The sequence below is a fragment of the Engystomops pustulosus genome, chromosome 7 (assembly GCF_040894005.1).
Source record: "Engystomops pustulosus chromosome 7, aEngPut4.maternal, whole genome shotgun sequence".
NCBI lineage: Eukaryota > Metazoa > Chordata > Amphibia > Anura > Leptodactylidae > Engystomops > Engystomops pustulosus.
This window is the reverse complement of record NC_092417.1, coordinates 137,716,120-137,737,234: the sequence shown is the minus strand read 5'-3', so window position 1 is coordinate 137,737,234 and position 21,115 is coordinate 137,716,120. Positions and strand designations below refer to the sequence as shown.

General features: G+C 42.5%; 1 protein-coding gene across 1 annotated transcript; it reads left to right on the top strand.

Moving 5' to 3' along the window:
• Window positions 1-311: 311 nt before the first annotated feature.
• Window positions 312-4,088, top strand: CD248 (CD248 molecule). Its single transcript, XM_072117922.1, has one exon. The coding sequence runs from the start codon at window positions 765-767 to the stop codon at window positions 2,871-2,873; it is 2,109 nt and encodes a 702-aa protein (XP_071974023.1). The 5' UTR covers window positions 312-764; the 3' UTR covers window positions 2,874-4,088.
• Window positions 4,089-21,115: the final 17,027 nt, after the last annotated feature.

Genomic DNA, 21,115 nt, shown 5'->3' with positions numbered 1-21,115 from the left:
TTTTCTCTTTTTCTTTTTTCCTACTGCTTTACTTTTATTCTATTTCTACCTCCTTTTTCCAACTCTGTTTCTATGAATCATTTACAATTCACTCTACCCCCAGCCCTTCTTGCTTTTTCTTTTTTCGCCAGAACAGAAATATTTGCTAAATCTCATGGGGTCTGAGACCAGGAGTAAAACAGGGGAGAGGAAAAGAGGAAAAAAAGATAGAAACAAACTTTGTCCATACAAGGATGGAGAGGGGGAGGGAAAGCAGAACATGTGGGAGAGCGAGCGAGAGACCTCCCTCTCAAATCTACAGGCAGATAGCTAGATAGAAGTAGAACTTCTTTTTCTACTCTGTCTGTGAAAGGCATCAGGCTGGAGGCAGCTACAGCAGAGGAAGAACACAGTGATGACAACTGCTAACTCTACTGACTCCAATATGAGATGACTGGCCAGTAACAGGAGAATGAAAGAGGACCATTCTATAATATAAGAATTACAATCTATGGAATCAGTGCAGACAAATCTGTAGAAGACCGAGGACTAAGATCAAATGTCTATGAAGTTTGGGAGAATGAAACTGACATTCTTACTTATAAGGACTTTTGGAGAAGAGTTTTATCAACTATAAAAACAGCGATCCTTTCCTGACCGATACAGCCAGGCTGTGTTAACCTGACCAAGAGATTATTCAGATTGAATAGGATCCAACTGTAAGCTCTGGAGAAAGATTGATTTTGTGCACAAGCAGCAACAGAAAACTTTTGAAAAGAAACTCAATGGATCTGTTATTTCTCTCTTTGCAGCTTCTAAGTCTACTATCATTTTCACATTCTGTTGACCTCAGAGAACATGATGCTCTTTGTGGACCAGGTGACGCATGCTATGCTGTCTTTTACCAGAGGCGGACTTTCCTTGAATCTTGGAGAGCCTGTCGAGAGAGAGGTGGCAATTTAGCAACTGTAAAAAATGTCCAGGAAGCTGCTTTGGTGGAGCAACTCCTTACCTCATCAACAGGTTCCCACAGTGATGGAGATGTTCAGCTAAGACTTTGGATAGGCCTACAACGTCAACCTAGGCAGTGTGCTCCACAGAAGCCATTACGTGGTTTTACCTGGACAACTGGGGATCAAGACACTGCATTTACCAACTGGGTATCACAGCCTGTTTTGTCAGGGTCTCAGAGTCCATGTTCTGCACCTCGATGTGTGGCTATAGGCTTAGGACACGGTAAGCCAGAAGATGATTTTAAATGGTCAGAAGGATCTTGTACATTGCCTGTTGATGGATATGTATGCAAGTTCCGCTATCAAGGGATGTGTCCAACTTTGACAGGAGAAAATGTTCGTTATTCTGTGCCATTTGGGTACCAGGGTACCTGGCTTGACCTGCTACCATTTGGCACTGTTGCAGTGGTATCCTGTGAAGGTCAACAACAGGCTGTCACTGTACTCTGCACATTTAAAGAGGACCGTACTGTAGGCTGGGATAAAGAGGACCCATTGTGTCAGGACCCTGAGGACTTGTGTCAGGATTGCCAACAGTTATGTGAAGGAGGAGTTTGTGCTTGTGAAGAAGGATATGTACTTCAGCCTGATGAACACTCCTGTGAACCAGAGCACTTTGAGGAACAAAGATGTCTGTGCCAATATCGGTGTGTTGAGGCTGGAATTGGTGGCAAGGGATACCAATGTATATGCCCAGAAGGCTTTGAACTCGCTGAAGATGAACACAGTTGTGAAGATATAGATGAATGTGAAGATGAGGAAACATGTGAACACTCTTGTCAAAATACTCTTGGTTCGTATACATGCTCTTGTGACCTTGGGTTCACCATCTCAGAGGATGATCCTGAGCGCTGTGTGGATATCGATGAATGTCGTTTTGCCCGTATGTGCCAGCAAATGTGTGTGAACCATGTGGGGGGATTTGAATGCTTCTGCAGTGAGGGCTATGAACTGGCTGCAGACCGGGTGAGCTGCAAACGACTAGATTTTGGACAACCTGTACATGAGCCAAATCTTCATGTGACCAGCAATGAAAATGTTTTTGTGTCAGAGCCTGATCCAACAGGATGGCAAGATCTGGTAGATATGGAAATCAATTCAGAGACTGAAAAATACTATCCAAATTTGAATGAAGAAATGACAATTTTTGAGACAACTACAGAAGAGATTCTTGAGACAATGACTCCTCCAGTGGGCTGGGAAACAGATGATGAAATCACTACTACACCCACTTTAATGCCAGAAGACGCTACAGCATCAGCAACCAAACAGGATACCTATAAGACAACTACTGTTCAAACTACATCTTCTAACGTTCCTTTTTTGGAGACAACTGCTCAAAGTAAAAAAATATTCTCAACAATAATAACAAAAGAACAACCAAATATTAATGTTTGGTCAAGAGGGAAGAAAATATACGCTGTTCCCACAACCAAAATACCTACAACTAGTAAAAATTTATTGGATATGCCCGAGCTTTTAACAGTGGGTCCTAGCAGGTCTAGGGTTAATGACAATCCTCAAACAACATTGAGAACAGGAAAAGGGACAACTCTATCCACTGTGGTCACATCAAGGGTTGAATTATCTAACAATAATTCACATGCTGTGTCTCCTGTATTGCAGTCTGATTCACCCAATCCTTCCAAGGAGTCAAAAGGAAAGAGGGATACTCGCTGGCTCATTGTGGCGTTGCTTGTGCCCTTGAGTGTATTTCTAGTGATTATGTTGGCATTGGGCATTGTTTACTGCACCAGATGTGGAGGAGAAGCAAAACCCCGCAGTGTCACTGACTGTTATCACTGGGTAACAGGCAGTGGACCAGAGAAAGGTATTCCTCCCTCTGGTGTGGAGTCTCCAAACAGTCGAGCCGGTGTCTGAATGAATATGACCATTGGGTTGAAATAATGGTGTAGAACAGCCTGTTTGGGAATTGGTGCAATTGGAGTATTCACTCTTTGTTCCCATATTATCTCTGATTTACTCACTATTTTCCAATGTTCTGATGATGCACTTTCCAGTATTTACATTTGATTTAATATTTTTCTGCATTTCACATATCTTTGTTTCCTATGTCCTTTAGCTGCTCTGCACATCGTTCCTATGTTTACCTTTCTTTTAGGATGCTCCTTAGAATTTTTTTTTGTTTATACTTCAGATTTTTCCTCTATGTTAATTGTCAAACCATTTGCACCAGTGTGTCTACTCAATAATGTAAATTCACCAATTTGTTCCCAGTAGGTTTTAGGCTTGTCACTTGAAGTAGAACTGACATGCTATCACTGATATCAGTGAGTACAAATATCATATTGGCTCAGAATTTGTATTATGTTTCAGACTTTTAGCATCTGTGATGTATCATGTTTATAGTGGGTACATCTAAATTATATTCCATCTGAATTTAGTTTACATTTTATGTAGGTTTACAGTGTTACCCATTTGTATAAATCCATTGCTAATTGTACCCAATTAGCTATTAGTCACAGTCTATCTATCTGTGATAAATACATTTACTACAATTCAGTCGCTTAAAGAGGTCTTCTGGCCCCTGATCAAATTTCAGTACCATAAAAACAATCTGCAGAATCTGATCAATGAGGGACTGACAATTGAGACCCTAAAATCATCTCTTTTGTCACCTGCAGATTGCTCTGTACAGTATAGTTGTACTTTTTTTGCTTCTGGTTAAATTTAGGGTTCAGCTGCATCAAATCTGATAATGGGACCAGACAACCCATTTCAAATAAAATAAACTAAAAATATAATTTTATGTAAAGATTCACTCTTGTAACAAGGATGTATATTTGCATTTCAAGTTTTTGCATATTAAATCCCCTTTGAGATCCTATACTAGGCATAACGCATTGCATCAGTTTATCGTAAATGTTACTTTATAAACTTTTTTGTGAATGTTGAAATCCACTGTGAGCCTTGTGTTTTGGGTTTAGCTTTTTTTTTGTCCTGATTCTGGTTTCAGCAGTTCCTGGAACCACAGGCGGCGGGGTAGGTGGATAGGTACATCCCCTCTCAGGAATTATTATGCGGTTCACAGCTCCATTTATTTGCATGGAGTTTTTTTCTGCAGCCACAACATGTTATCCTATTGTTATCTATCTGGATTCTTGCTTTATAGATTCAGTTAAATTTTCAATTTCCTGCTGCCTTTGTCACTTAGATGAAAATATATATCTGCTGTGTGCTATCTGTGTAAAGGACACTATATGGCTACGATAAAGTAAAAGCAATACAATTTAACACATTATATTAACGACATATATATTTTAGCGACTTCTGTGATCAATCAGTTCAAAGTTAACCTACCGTCAGAAATCTACCTATAGAGCTAGAGCTGATGGAAGGTGGCAAATAACATGCTAAACTTGCATCTATTTTTACCTAATCCTAAAATAATTCCTAAACTAAGCTACATTTTATCTCGCTAATATGCAACTTATCGGCAGAGGCTACTTGGGCGTGGAGTAAACTTTACTCCCACTGCCTGGAGAGGCTAATCCAGCCCCCAGTAGGCTCTTAGCATTTTAGTAAGATAAAGTGTAGTTTAGTTTAGGAAATATTTCAGGATTAGGTAAAAATAGATTAGGTCTTAGCATGTTATTAGTCACCTACCATCAGATCTACCTTAATAGTAATATTTCTGATGGTAGGTTTCCTTTAAAGTAAAGCATGACCCATATTTCATTAACCACTTATGGACAACATAGAATGTGATTAGAGACCAAAACGGATGACTACTAAACTGATTCCCTGTACAATTTTAGCTATACAACCTTGTATATAAATGCCATAAACAGCAACGGGAAAGAACCCTCAATGCATTCAGGTGTCCATTAGAAGGGAAGTTTAAAGGGAAATTTGTGGTCAGAGTAATATGTCAGGGTTCCTTCACCATATTCTATGTTTTATCATTAAAGAATGTTAATACTTTAATAATAAGTCACATTATGCTGTAGTACATGGATTTAAAAGATTAGATCACAAAATTACTTTACATTACATTACAAGAATACATTGATATAAAAGGATATTCAGGCTTTCACTAGAGATATAACTTAACTATACCTGGCCACAACACAAAATGTGTACCAGATTTCCTAATTATAATTTGCCATTTACAGTACATTATAGTGGCATTATAGGGAAGAGACACCTGGGCTTCTAGGCCCAGGTAAAACCATAGCCTTTGCACCTCAAGTTACAAGGCTCTCTCTTACATACGTTTCTAAAATATGGTTTTTACTACTCTGGGTAGTAAATTGCGTAGATCTACTTCCTTAAGAAGAAATAATGGAGGAGATCTATTAGGCCTTCTCAAGTTTTCTGGCTGAGAGGAACATAAATCTCCCCATTGGTCCAATTGCAGCTCTTTCCAACCCGTATGCCACTTTTAGTGTGTCAGGGAGCAGGCGGGAGGGCTGGCAGGGGCTCCCGAAATGGTGGAGACTACTGTATAGTAGAAATCTCCGCCAGGTCAGACCTGCTCCAAACAGAGATTGTGCCTGCGTCTTCCAAGAGGCTGGAGCCTTTTGATTTTTGTTGCAGTTTATGAAATATGTTTTGACATTCAGTATTTTTCTATTTTTTGCTTTCCTAATGTGTGTAAAATCTCCATGATCAATTGATATGTAATCCTTCCCATGTTGGTTGATCACATCTTTTATGAGGACACTAAAATCATTGTTTTTCTGCAACAAATCTTTAAAAATGGATGTGCTACTAAGAATAATGAAACTGCACATGAACGTATGAATGTTTGTTCACATAAAGTCACCATTGTTCAATGTAAACAGAACTCACGAGTGCCGATCAACTTGCTCATATTAGCCGTCAGCACGTGTTATAGACAGAAAGTCGGCAGCATCTTATTCTACTGAAGATTTAGTAGCAAGACTTTAGGGGTGGTTAGCATGGGTTTGACAATAACACAAGTTTTGTTTGTTCCCATGAAGGTATGCATAAGAGCTGTGGAGACAAAACTGTTGGATACTCTTTATCAAATCTGAAGAGTTTTATCAGTTTTTATTAAAATGCGTTGGGCACTGACATGTAGTTCCAAGGGGTTTCATACCCTTCATACTAAGTATTAAAAATATGTATTTAACATAGAGTAAGAAATGTTGAACATGAGGATTTTTACTCTAACTCCTAGATATTCAATATCAACTGTATAATATTGCAAAACAGAACAATATAAATGTATAGCAGGCAAAGACCTGTCACAATATCATATCGTTGTGTGAATGAAGTCAATAGTGAACTGGTCAACCTCTGAAGCTTTTGTATTATAGAGCTACCACTATGACAATAGGATACTCAGGGTTGGAAACACCTTTGGGGACCTCTCGCTGATTTCTATTGTATTGTATTGAATTTATTGGTAATTTTTTTTAGTGCTCCTATGTTTTGATCATTCCCCTTTTATGTCTGTCTGTAATTTGTGAGTTATTTTATGTCCTAATGTTACAACTTCTGAAATGATTTTTGCAACCTGTATTCATTGTATATATAATACTGTCATGTTTTTATAATTTTCTTTAGTCAAGTGAACCCATATTAGATCAGAATCACAGTAAGCAGGGGGCCTGTAAACACGTCTTCAGTAGCAAAATGGTATCAGAGAGGCCCAAACTCAATGCAGTTCAATCTGCTGGCTTCACTGGAACAGACATGCTTAATAAATCAAACTGATCTAATGTTTCCATTTTTATGTTGAAAAGATGATCTGTTGAATTGTGAGTATAAATTCCTTTGCTGCAATGGGGTAATGGTATGCAATGCACCCTACAACATGCTATTTGTGAAAAAGATGACTTTCTGTGCTAGTTATTATGTTGTAGTTCCCTTGACCTTTAACCTTTTTTTTAATAGAAATCATGTAATGTTTATGGTAAACACTATCACTTGACCAGCAGATCAAATGGACTTTTAGCCATTTTTAGATGGCCTGGTAAATCTGTCTTTCAAAGCAGCTTAACAATTTATTGCAAATAAAGCTTAAAGGGATTTTATGATCTACAAACAATGATTTTTCTGACACCTGGCACCACCACCAATTGGCTGTTCAAATCAGTCAATTGGGCAGGACACAAACAGCAACATTACTGGTATAGTGGTCAGACTGAGGTACTGAAGATAACCTCCCATTCACTGAGGCTGAAATGACTTGCCTTGTCCCCTACACATAAAACCACTATTACTATTGCTAAATAAGGAGTACAGTTGATCAGACCACCCACTGATCTTATATTAAAGTCCTATTGTAAAGATTGGTCATACCTTTTTTAGCACAGAAAACAGCTTTAATCCTTGTATAATTAATTAATATATATTCTGTTTTAGTTTGTAATTGAATAGTAATAGTAGTCATTGATTGGCGGACATTTATCAGTTCTTGTATGCCAGTTTTCTGGCCTACAGGCCCTGAAATTATCACAGTTTCTTGTGAAGGTGGTGTACCCAGAAGTGGAGCTATAGCCTGCGCCCATTCAGGTCTGAAAGGGGGTACAGGATATTTTGCAATTCTATGGCAGCCAGCGCCTGGCCACCTCCAGAAATATGAGGCTGAGGCTCCCTGAAACTGGATTATTATGTTATAGAAGACAATGCAGACATGAAGGTAGACTGGATATGGGGAAATGCCTGATGTTTTCACATTGCTGCAGCCTTGAGAGGATACAGAGCTTCACTTACATTTATATAAACTAGATCCAGAACAGACAGACCACACACTGAGGCAGGGAAATACTTACAAAGCTTAGGCTTGGGGCATGCTGTGCTTTACAACTGTTGTGGCTTGTAAGCCTCTTGTGTGTCTTAATGTCAATATATTTAGGGTTACAGCCATATAGTGGCTTTGGCAGCCAAACATGTGATGCAGCCAAAGATCACAGAATGGCACTGTTTCATGGCAATGAATGTTAATACATTTGGATTGAACTTGCTAGCTCCCGTGAATGTGACATTGAGTTCATATAGGATTTCTTATGACCATCTTGTCGTGGTCACGGCAAAGTGTAATATGGAAATCACTGCATTCATTTTCATTACTTGTATAGTAAGGAACTATAGCCTGGCAAGCTGCCCTTATCAAACTCTAGAATTGTATCTTTCCCGAAACTTTCCCTGTCTACGGGTACATATGACATACTAATTGATTAAACTGTGCAATCGCAAATTTAGAAAGAGTGACTTTCATTACAGAGTACACAATGTGACAGCCCCTTCTATCACTGAGCCTTCAGCTCTTTTGTGGTTTATTCTGCATTTTCCTGACTTAATGTCCTCCTCAGATGCTACCAATGCAGCTGCAAACAGTGGAAAAAGTCTGGGATTTGTTTGTTTTTGCGCTTATTTCATTTCCCTATTACACTGGATAACAGATGGGGTATTGACCGGGTATGGAAGTTCCGGGTAATGTTTGTTCCTGGTCATTGTCTGTATGGGAAAGTATAAATCATTGGTAATTTCTACTTCTCAGATGATGATTGGTTACTCTATTAGCCTAAAACACTCATTTGCACAATGCACTACAACAGAAAAACGCATTGCCAACCATCACCCCTGCAGATCTGGGATTTCTATTTATTGTTCTTGTGTACAATTTCATGTTTTCTCTTAATATTTGAAGATTGTCAAATAAAACACATTTTAAAAATAATGGACTATTATTTCTGTGTACAAACTATACTAAGTAAAAGAAGGTCTAAAGTAGGATTTGACATCATCATAACAGTGATTAATCTGGCTCAGGAAAAGACTAGTCTTGTCTAACTACCTATTGGTGTCCACTGCAACACACTGATAAGGTTTGGTGTAAAAATAAAGCAATGCAAAGTGCATACAGCGTGCCGCCATGTAGTATAAAATGTACACACACACACACATATATATATATATATATATATATACACACAGATAAAGTAACTTTACCTTTCATATATGTTCTTGGTCCTCCTCAGGTAGCTTCTGGAGTCAAGAGTGAAGGGGGGGAGTTGGGAGTGGAGGGGGAGCAGGGAGCGGAGGAAGGGGTAAGCCAGGAACGGAGGAAGGGATGAGCCAGGGGCGGAGGAAGGGATGAGCCAGGAGCAAGGGGGTGGAGCAGAGAGGGTGGGGCATGATGGGCCGTAGTAGAGGGTGGTGGCCAGGAGCTGAGGGAGCTGGCCTTTGGGCTGAAGCCTGATGCCGGGTGGCCGGAGGGTGCCTGATGCCAGCTAGCGGGGGACAAGATATTGGTGCTTGAGCGAGGGTGAAGGGCGGGTACTTGATCCCGGCCAGCAAGGGGTAGGAGATCGTTGCCGGCCAGCGGGTGCGGAAGCTTGATGCCGGCCGGCAGGAGCTTGGAGGCGGGGAGGTGGATCAGCATGGTGCCGGCTTGATGCCCACCAGCGGGGGGGGGGGGGGGGGGGGGGTCAGGAGATTGGTGCCGACCGGCCGGGGCAGGAGCGTGATGCCTGGCGGCCGGGAGCAGTAGGGTGGATCTATCCGTAGGGCGGTAGGATCTATCTGATGAGCCTGCGCAACTCAATGCCAGGAGAACTTAAGTAAATTGCAGTTGTAGCCTCTGCCTGGAAAGGCAACAGTTAATTGGGTGTAAGTAGTTATCCAATTATGTGGCGGTAGAGCACATGGTCTGTCTTACCACATGGTCAGAGTGAACAGAGAGACAGTGTGTGCAGCACACCTTCAGTGCTGTCACAGATATCAATCCCAGGAACAGGAGACTATAACCCAGAGCTGCAGCTTCCATAATTTGGACACAGCTCCATCTCAATTATCCCAACCTGCATCTACTACCAGGCTGGTGCACTATTCCTGCGGACCACACTCCATGACCACTCCAGTAAGCAGAATCTGATACAGCTGTTTGACCGGTCTGGCCCGTTGCCTGCTGTTCAATAAAGAACTATAAGTTGATTTGCACAACGTTGCCTCCGTCTGATCCCTGGATACGTCTTTCTACCACCATGGGCTTCCCCATCCATTACCCAGGAACTCATTTTACAGAATCTCAGGAGTTGCCCCAGGAGAAACCACTACATCAGCCTCTCCCTCCTTATTTCTTGCATATACCACCTGCCGGAGACCTGCCAGGCTGTAGGTCAGCCCTCCGGTCCCCATACCAAGGACCGTGACAACAGCCTGCCCTAGGCCGCAATATCCAGCCACTCTGGTATTCTGGGCCCGGCTGCCTCCAGGCCCACGAGAAAAGGCTAGGCCCTGGTGGGGGATGTTGCATAATGTTACCGGTACCTGGATATGTTTTATGCATCGATTGGAATTTTTCAAATAAAGTCTGAAGGTAAATAACTGGAGTGTTTGGTGTTGGATCAGTCTTATATTTTGTTGTCTAGTATTGTAATCCTGACAAAAGTCCTTTAACCCCTTAAGGACGCAGCCATTTTACAGCTTAAGGCTCAGTCCCATTTTTTGGATTCTGACCTGCGTCTCTTTATATGGTTATAACTTTTTAACACTGTTACTTATCAAAGCGATTCTGAGATTGTTTTTTCCCCACATGTTGTACTTCATTTTAGTGGTAAATTTTGGCTGATAAGTTTTGCGTTTATTTACAAAAAAAAGAAAAAAATGGATGAATTTTTAGAAAAATTTGCCATTTTCGAAATTCAAAATCACCGCGTTTTCAGGCAGATCGATTTACCACCTAAATAACTTGCAGAATAACATTTCCCATTTGTCTACTTTACATTTTCATAATTTTTGAAATGTTTGGATAATTTATTTTTACGTCACGCGGCCTACAAATCGAATAGCGATTTTCCGTATTTTCAGAATTGACTATTTTGGGGATAAATACTGTTTGAAATCAAATTTTACATATTTAGCAACAAAAAACCCCTATATAACCAACCCATTTTCAAATCTGCACCCCTCAAACTATCAGAAACAGCATTTACAAAGATTGTTAACCCCTTGAGATCTTCATAGTGATTGAATCAAAATGGCGGTGAAATTTAGAATGGTCAAATTTTGTCGGTTATACGTTCATTTAGCCCTAAAATTTACACATTTCCAAAAGATAAAAAGAGAAAACTCACCATAAAATTTATTCTACAATTTCTCCTGAGTGCAGCGACCCCCCACATGTGGCCGTTACTTGTGTTATGGGGGCACAGCGAGGCGCAGAAGGGAAGGAGCACACTGCAGCTGCCAGGATTTTAGTTGCCCCCTTTTGAAGGCTATAAAATTTGGGCCGTGTTACTAAATTTGCCAAATAAAACCCTAATGTGGGGAAAAATCTATCATTTTTTCATCGCCGTTTTCCAAGTGGCATAACATTGTTACATTTTTGGCTACAGAGCTGGTTGATGGCTTGTTTTTTGCGGGACATGTTGTTCTTTGCAAAGGTATCATTCTGGAGTACATATGTTTTGTTGATCACTTTTTATTGCATTTTTAGTGGGATATAATAGGTAAAAATCATAATTTTTGGCGGGTTTTTAACAGGTTTTTTTTACGGCGTTCATCATAAGGGTTCAATAGTTATTTAGTTTTATTCTATGGATTGTTACGGACGCGGTGATACTATATATGTGGGGTTTGTGTTATGATTTAGACTTTTTTGAGTGTTATATGTCTCTTTATATGTTTTGGGGCTTATGGGCATTTTTAGTGATTTATAAAGTAATTTTTTATTGAAAAACATTTTTTTTTACATTTTTTTACATGATCCACCATGGGATATGAACAAGCAATCATCTGATTGCTTGTTCTTGATAATACTCTGCAATACTAATGTATTGCAGGGTATTATCAGTGCCAGCCTATGCAGATGCATAGGCTGACACTTTGCCTTTAAGATGACGTCACAGACGCCATCTTAAAGGTAAACCCTCCAGGCTTCTCTGGGGTCCCGATCGGACCCCAGAGGTGCCAAAACAGCGATTGCCCCCCCGAAAACGGTGCCCACTCCGACCGCGGGTGTTAGCCGGGGATGTCAACGGTAGATTACCGTTGAAATCCCGCGGCTAACGATGCCGGTTCGGCTGCTATACAGCGCTGACCCGGCATCGTCTCTGCGCAGTAGCTGTACTGCGCTGAGAGCTATTCGCGGGACTCAGCGCAGTACAGCTACGGCGCAGAGCGCTAAGGGCTTAAGTGGGATCTGGAGTCATTTTGCAGCCTCAGGTAATCTTTATTTGGATTACTGCAATTGAAGCAACAAACAAACTGGTAAAATGTGGTATTACCTCTAAAGCTTCACTTAGATGAGAGAATTGCATACATTGTTAATCATTAATATTATGCATATAAAATCTGTGAACAAGGGATATGAACTTAAGCTTATGGCCCAGTGGGAGAAGTGTTTCTATCATGACATCAATGTACCAGCCACTTCACCTGTTCGTGGGAGAAGTTTCACAGTCTCCTCACCATCCTTACTTCCTTTTTTCAGTAATGTATACTTTTACAGTATCCCGGCTGCTCCTGCGACCCATGTCCCCAGTCGCTGGTGCACCCATGTGCCTCCCTGTGCCCCTCCCCAGCAGTGGGTTCACTTACTTCACTGCACTCCAGCGATGGTCTCCCCGCCTCCTAGGGCGTGCGCTCCGGCCGTCTGAGATTTAAAGGGCCAGGGAACCATTAATTGGTGCTGGCCATCTGGCAATCTATAATTAGCCAACCTCTTCCCTCGTGCCCTGCCGGATCTTTGCGCCTCGTGCCCTAGGGAAAGTTTGTTCCTGATGCTATACGCTGATATTGTGAATTCCTGTTGTGACCCCAGTTCTGTTCCTGACTTCCCTTCTCTGCTGCCTGCCTTGACCTTTTGCCCTACTCCTGACTTCGATCTCATGCTGCCTGTCTTGACTTCCTGTCTGTCCCCAACTACAATTCTGCTCTATGACTCTGTACTTCGCCTTGGCCGTCACCGTATACAAAGTTACGCCTTTGGAGTGACCTGGTGGTGCCACCACGCAACAAGTCCAACCGGCTTTGTGGCAGGCTCTGGTGAAAACCGGGCAGCACTCCATTCCCCGGTGTCGGCTTACGTCATCATCCGTGGTGGTACAGTGGGACCACCCAAATCCTGACATACAGTTTGCACACAAATGTGTTCAGCATGTAATAACTGACCCATATGTCTCTAACCACTCATTTTTCTGATTCACATTTTTTCATACTTGGCATTATCTGTAAAAACTCATCTGAAAAGAAGGATAGAAGAGTGAAGAAATCAGATGATACCATTTCGAGGCTAACCGAGTATTTTTGAGGCTAACAAAATATCAAATTACTTAGCAAGTCAAAAAAAGGCATTGCCAGGTATTTTCACTTTTCTGCTCTCTATGGCTGAGGTTGTCTGCACAAGAATATGTTGATCCTGTAGAAACTGACCAAGATGTTGGTCCAATCCTACATCTGAACACATTGCACTGGACAGAAGTCCTTGTATCTTACAGAAATATGATGCAGGGATCATCTGTCTGTTGGATGACTGCAGCACTGACACTATAACAGTTCTTATTGTTTTCCTTTACCTACCTTGGAAAACATATTTGCATATTTCCCAGTTCTTAATGTACTGGCACAACAGTTCAGTCGGCAAACAAGAAGTCCTTGCATCATATTTCTCTATGATATAAGCAATCCTGTAGTGTCCAATAAGTTCATCCTGTGGGATTAGTTTGTGTGCAGCCGGCCTTTGCCATGGAGAGCAGAAGAAGAGTGAAGAAATGAGGCGATACCTTTTTTTGGCTGAGTCTCAAAATGGTAACGCCTGATTTCTTCACTCTTCTATCCTTTTTTCAGAAGAGTGTTACAGATGGTGCTGATCATGAAAGTGTGGAGCAGAAAAAAGTAGTGGCCACTGCCTGGATATTACAATCTAGTATAATGGTGTCCCAATAAAATATTTTTTAGATAAACTCTATAATTCCTTTATTTTTTTTTGTAGAATTTTTTGAGCAAGGGGCTGTGCTCTGATTTAGGAAAAATAAGCCTTTGTACAGCAACAAATAAAGAAGAAGACAGCACTCACTAGATTACTGTTCTCTTTATGGTTCCTTTAATTCAACATACTCACATACAATAGGTAGGAAGGAGGACATTTCAAGATGTTTCCATGAGAAGCTATGGCCGTTTCCCACTACTGAGCTTCATCTGGCTTGTGTATTTGTTGCAGATAATGCTGAATCCTAGCTCCAGAAATGTTAAAGGGGTATTACCAACTGGACATTTAATTTAATTCATCCACAATACAAATTCAATCAGAAGTTAATAAAAAAAAAGTACCTATAATTTTCCATAAGCGTAGTCATATGGTCCCTTAGAAATGGAGAACAGCTGTCCTTGGATACGACCACTGCTGCTGCAGTTACTGTGCAAAAAAACAAATTGTTTTTGCAAATGAAATTTCTGGGAGTTACTACATGTCCTACAGCCTTCCTGTGGTAATGAATGCTGAATCCAGGGGGTCGGACGCCTCAATAGCACACGCATGGCTACTGCTGCCAGAGTTTGGGAGTAGTCTTTTCCAAGGAAAACTCTCTCATTTCTAAGGGACAACATTGCTACATTTATAGGAAATTATCTGCCCAAATACAATTTTTGATAACATGCAATTCAAGAAATGTGTACACATATTGCAGAATTTAAATAAATGTGAATGCCTAGATGAGAATACCTGTTAGGAAAAACTCATAACTGGAATACTGTACACAAAACAAACTACCACACTAGTCTGAGTGCAGGCTGACAGAAGAGAGAAAGAGGGCGAACTAACCCTGCACTGATCTACGGACTAGACACTACCAAGGCAGAAACCCCCTTGAAGGTAGGGAGCCTCTGCCGCAGGAACCTTCTAACTACCCTGCAAGGCCCTGGGAGCTGACAGGAACCCAAATAGGTCTGTCAGCCGCTGTGAGATGGTATGGACAGAAAACTGCAGTGTGGGCGTTAGGACAGTATTCAGACAGAGGGAAAAAACAGGACGAACAACGATGAAACAAGCGGGATTCAAGACAGCATAAGAAAATAAAGATGTACAGACACAGAACATAGAAGAGTGAGCAAGGTCAAAACCGCTAAACAAGGAAAAGTAACCTAAATGGTGAATACAATACCGGGGTGAAGCAACAATGCCAAAGGGGATCAGGAGACCAGGAATCCAGCTAGGCTGTGAGTTTCAGAAGGACAAACACTGGCACAGGTGGAAGGTCCAGATCCAATTTATAATCCGCCCCAGAATCCTATAGGAGCAGGAACCCAGGCTGATAAAGAAGACAGACAGCCTTAACTTACCTAAAGCGCACTCGTCCTGGATGCCCGCTGCCCCGAGCGTGCAGCAGGGGTAACTCGCTGTGGACGAGGGCGGAGCCAGCACGGAAACGTGCAGAAACTGGGGGAAGACCGCTAGCATTGTCAGCGTGGAGGGAGGAAGGACCAGCAGACACGGTGTCCTTTCCAGCGGATCTGACAATACCCCTGTAAGCTTTGTTCGGCTGTTTCTGTAACTCTTAACCAGGTGGTTTATATATTTACTGTAGCTCTTAAATAGACCTGGGGCATGCTGATCTCTAAAGCAGAATATTATCATGTGTCAAACAGAGCTGATTCCAAAGAGAAATATATTTTTAGCCATTAGCCATAAAAAGCTGCAGTGACTGAAATGATTAGAGAAATTCTATATTAATGTTCTATGTACCTATTCCACATCAAGTCTATTGAAGCAGCATCATTTCTATGGGAATATGTTCACTTATTTGGCCTTGGGCCCTGACTCCGGACCTTTTATCTATGGGTCTGTGTGATGTGTCCTGGGAACACATCCTAGTGGAACTTCTGTTCCCCAGGCAGCTCATCTCTTTCACACCTCAGAAGCCTTAGCTTTTCTGGTTTTCTCTCCATGCATTGCCTTTTCCGTTATTTTTCCTTTATCTCACTTCTTCCAGCTGGTCTTCTACAAATTCAGAAGTTTTCTCTCAGTTTATTAATCTCAGGCCCCTTCATCTGTATTCTGGCATTTACTTTTATGTAACTTTCATGGTTCTATTTATTTCCCCTCCCTCATTTCCTCTGATTCTCCTCTTTTTAATCTTTATACACTGGTGTACTTCTTCGTGTACTGTGGACATGGTAGGGCAATGGTCTGCTGGTGCACCATTTCTTTCTATGCCACCCATCATTACCCAACATGACCATGTTAAACTAGTGATTGACTCTACACAATGCTGATTTCAGCGATGAGGTAATTTAGGAATTGATAAACTTCATTTAGACCCTTAGAATACATAATAGATATCAGATCTGTGAGGGCAGGGCACCCCAAACCAAACAGACACAGCTGTTCATAGACAACCACTACTGCTGAAATACAGATAATGGAACTTTGGAGTATACTCTTTACTCCCACAAAAAGATAGGATGGTAATATGGTGGTCCCCGATTATTTATTCATCATAATAGTTATCAAAGTTGATGTTATTTCTGGAATGGCACATGATGTCCCTTATTGCCTTTACATTTTCCATTCATCCCATCCTGGGGTCGTGGTCTGAGCAGAAGGTAATGCCCTGAGGTTGTTGTCTGAATGTTTTAAGCCCATCGGAACTCATGATTATTATGATTATTTATTTATAGAGCACCATTTATTCCAGGGGGCTGTACAATCAGTAAGTGGTTTGCATACATTACATTAAGACAAAAACAGGTTCAAGTACAAAATACAAAACTACTGTGATCAGGAGACAAGTAGAAGGAGGACCCTGCCCTGAGGACTCCCAACCTATATGGGGGGGGGGGGGGGGGTTAATAGAGACAGGAGGTGAGGGAGCAGTGCAGTTAATGTGCGTTGCAAGTGAACCTGAAGAGGGGGTTTTCAGGTGATATTTGAAGGTTTCGGAAAGTTGGGGACAATCTGACACATTTTGGTAGAGAGCTCCAGAGTATGAGAGATGCATGGAAGAAGTCCTGAATGCGGTTGTGAGAAGAGCGGATGGTAATAGAGTGAAGCTGAAGGTCCTGTGAGGAACGGAGATTATGTGTGGGGCAGTATTGCCTGATGAGTTCAGAGATATATGGAGTGGACATGTGGTGGATAGCTTTGTAGGTCATGGTTAGTATTTTAAATTGAATTCACTGTATAATGGGTAACCAGTGGAGAGACTGGCAGAGAGGAGATGCAGAGGAAAATTGCAGAGAATAGTAGAGGGATGCAGAGGGTTTAGCCAGGCAGCAGAGTTTAGGATAGATTGGAGGGGTGTTATAGAGTTAGCTGGCAGACCTATAACACCGCAGAGAAGAGTGTTGCAGTAGTCCAAGCGAGAGATGATGAGGGCATGGACTAGTAATTTTGTAGACTCTGAATTAAGCAAGGGTCATATGCGAGATGTTCTTGAGATGGAGGCGGCTGGTTGTAGTGAGGGCCGCTATGTGAGCCTTAAAGGATAAGGCAGCATAAAAGGTGGCTTCAAGGCAACAGACTTTAGGGACCAGGGAGAGTGTGGAGCCATGAATTTTGACATTTAGGTCAGGTGAGGGGGATGTCTTGTATCCGATATCCTGCATGTGTCACTTCCCCGATCAGGTCCGCCGGAGTTCACCATGCGACACAATTTTAAAGTTAAATCCCGCAATTTGTCCGAATCCGCCGGATCATCCGACAACCCGCCCCCCCCTGATTTGTGTCGCATAAAAGCCAGCGCAATTGCAACACAATCTGATCATGTGCGAAAAAACCCTGTTAAATGCGGCGCAAAATGGAAATTGTTGGGAAACCCGATGTTTGTGCGGTCCGCGGATCCTTAGTAAATGTGCCCCTATGAGTTCTGTTTTGTCCATGTTAAGTTTTAGAAAACGGGAGGAGAAAAAGGAGGATATGGCTGACAGACACTCTGGAATTATGGGTAGAAGAGAGGAGATATCTGGACCAGAAATATAGATCTGTGTGTCATCTGCATATGAACGGTGAGATAGGGGAGAAGATGCAACTTGGTGGCGGCTGGGAAGGGTACTACTATACTCCTAGAGATGGCCCCCCAAGCTGCATCTTCTCCTCTATCCTAATAAAATCCTTTTCTGCATATTGGAGTGCATGGATTACTTTCTGCATTGATCCTTATGTTGCTCTGATCCCATGGACTGAGATCTTATTAGCAGAAAGAACCAAAAGGCTAGACTCACCATTGCTGAGGAGCATCTTGTGTGGACAGAGAAGAAGTGATCCACAGTTCATTGTAGCAATGAAAGCAAGTTTAATTTATTTGGGTCTGATGGGAAACATTGGGACACATTTACTAAGGGCTTTGCGCCGCACTTTTGTTGGACTTTGCATGTTCTTCATGGCTAAAACGGCTTGCACGGGTATTTAAGAAGTGTCTGCACTGCTCTTGTGTCACATGCGACCCTTTTGTGATGCAGCTGCGCTAGCCTCCATGTGACACATATTAGGGGGCATGCCTGTTGGTCGGCCTGACTGATTCGGACCGAGGGCAGTATTTAACCTGCAAATTAGGCTGCACATCTTATGCTAAAGATGCACCACAAAAAAGATGGTGAACTCTGCTGGGCCAGTGGAGGGAAGCAACAGATTCATGATTTCTGTTGCACAATCTTAGTGAATCTCTGCATGCAGCATTATACACTTTTAGTGCATTTTCCAACTTTCTAAGTAAATGTGCCCCATTATGTTTGTCAACTAACTTGGGAAAGACTGAACCCAAAGTGTAAAGAGGTCAGTGAAAAGTGGTGGAGGAAGTGTAGTGGGTTTGGGGAATGTTTTCTGCATCAGGAGGACCTCTCCAACAACCTGTGGTTCCTTCGCTGTGTCCATCACTCATCAGCCAGTAATTTTCAGGACAATGCCTCCCTGACACACACAGCAAAACTTGTAAAGCAGACTAGCCCAGATTTCTGGTGTTAACTAGAGATGAGCGAACACTAAAATGCTCGGGTACTCGTTATTCGAGACGAACTTTTCCCGATGCTCGAGTGCTCGTCTCGAATAACGAAACCCATTGAAGTCAATGGGAGACTCGAGCATTTTTCAAGGGGACCAAGGCTCTGCACAGGGAAGCTTGGCCAAACACCTGGGAACCTCAGAAAAGGATGGAAACACCACGGAAATGGACAGGAAACAGCAGGGGCAGCATGCATGGATGCCTCTGAGGCTGCTTAAACGCACCATTATGCCAAAATTATGGGCAACAGCATGGCCATGACAGAGTGACAGAATGAAGCTAGATAGTATCTAAAACATGCAATAATTGACCCTGACACTATAGGGGACGGCATGCAGAGGCAGCGGCAGCAGCGGCAGGCTAGAGAGTGGCATGGCGACATACTCTAAATGGACTCAGGCTTCAAACCAATGGGTGGCAGAGAGGAACCAAAGGAGGTGAGCAAGAAGCGCTCAAATAATATCGGTACATGATAAAAGTTTGCCAGTATATTTTGTGGATTACACAGCAGGGTGGCGACAAAGTTAACATGGAAGCCATGAAAACAACCCAAAATTCTGCCTGACACAGCTCGTTTGATAAGGGGACCATGTATGGAGGCAGTGAACTAGTAGTAGATTAAAGGTGCTGCAGTTAAAACTATGTTAGTTGGATCTTGGCATGGAGCTGGCGCTCCGCTGCCAGACGAGCTTTCGCCAATCCAAGCCCCTGTCTCTAGGCTACTCCCCAAACAGCACTTTTGTATAAGATCAAGTGTAGTAGCGTTCTTATAAGTTTAGGATATGCCGGGTGAGGGGAATGTAAACAGATGCGCAAGAAGCGCATGATGCGCATGGAGCTGGCGCTCCGCTGCCAGGCGAGCTTTCGCAAATCCAAGCCCCTGTCTCTAGGCTACTCCCCAAACAGCACTTTTGTATAAGATCAAGTGTAGTAGCGTTCTTATAAGTTTAGGATATGGCGGGTGAGGGGAATGTAAACAGATGCGCAAGAAGCGCTGAAATAATATCCCTAAATGGTAAAAGTTTGCAAGTATATTTTGTGGATTACACAGCAGGGTGGCGACAAAGTTAACAACTTTGATGTGGAATGCCCTGTAATAGCTCTTGGGCGGTGTGCCTTTTATCGCCTAGGCTCAGCAGTTTCAGCACCGCCTGCTGTCGCTTAGCGACGGCACTGCTGCTGTGCCTAGAGCTACCGACTGATGGCGCCATGCCCACGGATGGTAATTCGGAGGAGGAGGAGGTGGAGGAGGGGTGGGAGGAGGTATAGTAGGCCTTTGAGACCTGGACCGAGGTAGGCCCCGCAATTCTCTGCGTCGGCAGTATATGACCAGCCCCAGGGTCAGACTCGGTCCCAGCCTGCACCAAGTTAAGTGTAGTAGCGTTCTTATAAGTTTGGGATATGGCGGGTTAGGGGAATGTAAACAGATGCGCAAGAAGCGCATGATGCGCATGGAGCTGGCGTTCCGCTGCCAGGCGAGCTTTCGCCAATCCAAGCCCCTGTCTCTAGGCTACTCCCCAAACAGCACTTCTAAGAACCTTTTGTATAAGATCAAGTGTAGTAGCGTTCTTATAAGTTTAGGATATGCCGGGTGAGGGGAAAGTAAACAGATGCGCAAGAAGCGCTGAAATAATATCCCTAAATGGTAAAAGTTTGCCAGTATATTTTGTGGATAACACAGCAGGGTGGCGACAAAGTTAACAACTTTGATGTGGAATCCATGAAAACAACCCAAATTTCTGCCTGACACACCTCGTTTGATAAAGGGACGATGTATGGAGGCAGCTATATGGACGACTTTTGGAGGTAGCAATGGAGACAACGTGTGGAGGCTGCTATGGAGACAATTTAATTTGGATAGTGCCTGTATGTGGCAGTCCCAAACATTTTTCAAACCAGAGGAGCAGGTAGGTGGCCCTCCAGTAAAATGGAATAGATTGAGTGCCTGTATGTGGCAGTCCCAAAAATTCTTCAAACCAGAGGAGCAGGTAGGTGGCCCTCCAGTAAAATGGAATAGATTGAGTGCCTGTATGTGGCAGTCCCAAAAATTGTTCAAACCAGAGGAGCAGGTAGGTGGCCCTCCAGTAAAATGGAATAGATTGAGTGCCTGTATGTGGCAGTCCCAAAAATTGTTCAAACCAGAGGAGCAGGTAGGTGGCCCTCCAGTAAAATGGAATAGATTGAGTGCCT

What these genes read in the sequence shown, in the direction of transcription:
- CD248 (XM_072117922.1), top strand. Translation starts at nt 765, where the DNA reads ATGGATCTGTTATTTCTCTCTTTGCAGCTTCTAAGTCTACTATCATTT.